The 1,010-nt window shown below is 63.7% G+C and overlaps 1 protein-coding gene across 1 annotated transcript; it reads left to right on the top strand.

Moving 5' to 3' along the window:
* Nucleotides 1-211: 211 nt before the first annotated feature.
* On the top strand, nucleotides 212-1,001 carry LOC132028111 (high mobility group protein HMG-I/HMG-Y-like). Its single transcript, XM_059416752.1, has one exon. It carries the CDS (start codon nucleotides 369-371, stop codon nucleotides 657-659), a length of 291 nt encoding a protein of 96 aa, XP_059272735.1. The 5' UTR covers nucleotides 212-368; the 3' UTR covers nucleotides 660-1,001.
* The last annotated feature ends 9 nt before the right edge of the window (nucleotides 1,002-1,010 follow it).

Below are 1,010 nucleotides of genomic sequence, written 5' to 3'. Positions count from 1 at the left end.
ATCTATCATTTAATTAAATTATTTATTTATTGAGGCCGCGCACGGGCCGTGCCTATCTTCCTGCCCCTAGCCATCCTTCGGGGGAGGGCGAATATTTTTGTCCCCCCACCTGGATGTGACAGATAAATACCCCGCGGGGGCCTGGGCGGCGAGCACGCGGCGGCGGCAGTCTCTGAGCGCCTCTGCTCTCTCTCCCGGTTTCAGATCCGCATTTGCTACCAGCGGCGGCAGCGGCAGAGCCAGGCCGGTCCTCAGCGCCCAGCACTGTCGCTCCCGGCAGCCCGGAGCGCGCACCGCAGGCCGCCGGCCTAGCTCGTGCATCCTAGCCATTGCTCCTCCACCTGCTCCAGAGAGAAGGGAGCGAGAAGATGAGTGAGTCGAGCTCGAAGTCCAGCCATCCCTTGGCCTCCAAGCAGGAAAAGGACTGCACTGAGAAGCGGGGGAGGGGCAGGCCGCGCAAGCAGCCTCCGAAGGAGCCCAGCGAAGTGCCGACACCTAAGAGACCTCGGGGCCGACCAAAGGGGAGCAAAAACAAGGGTGCCGCCAAGACCCGGAAAACTACCACAACCCCAGGGAGGAAACCAAGGGGCATACCTAAAAAACTGGAGAAGGAGGAAGAAGAGGGCATCTCGCAGGAGTCCTCCGAGGAGGAGCAGTGACCGCGACGTGCCGCCTGCTCCTTGGCCAAGGAGCGATTTTCCTTCTGGGACTGGACAGCTCTGCTCCGCTCCCACCGCCCCCGCCCCCTCCCCCAGGCCCCCCCTACCCTGCACCACCACCACCCACCTGCGCCCTCGCTGCCACACTACACAACACACCAGCCGCTCCGGGACCCCAAGGCCCGCATGGGGAGCAGTTCCCTTTGGTCTAGGTTTCCAGCGACCCCTCACCCACACGCACACACAGCTCCAGACAAAGCCAACCCCCAACCTTGCCACACCCTGCCCCCTGCTGTGTCCCCACACCCTGTGGTGGGGACGTTGCTGACTGGGCTCTGGGTTTGGGGGGGG

The sequence above is a fragment of the Mustela nigripes genome, chromosome 12, assembly GCF_022355385.1.
Source record: "Mustela nigripes isolate SB6536 chromosome 12, MUSNIG.SB6536, whole genome shotgun sequence".
NCBI classification, from domain to species: domain Eukaryota; kingdom Metazoa; phylum Chordata; class Mammalia; order Carnivora; family Mustelidae; genus Mustela; species Mustela nigripes.
The sequence above is the reverse complement of the archived record's forward strand: the minus strand, read 5'-3'. Positions and strand labels throughout refer to the sequence as shown.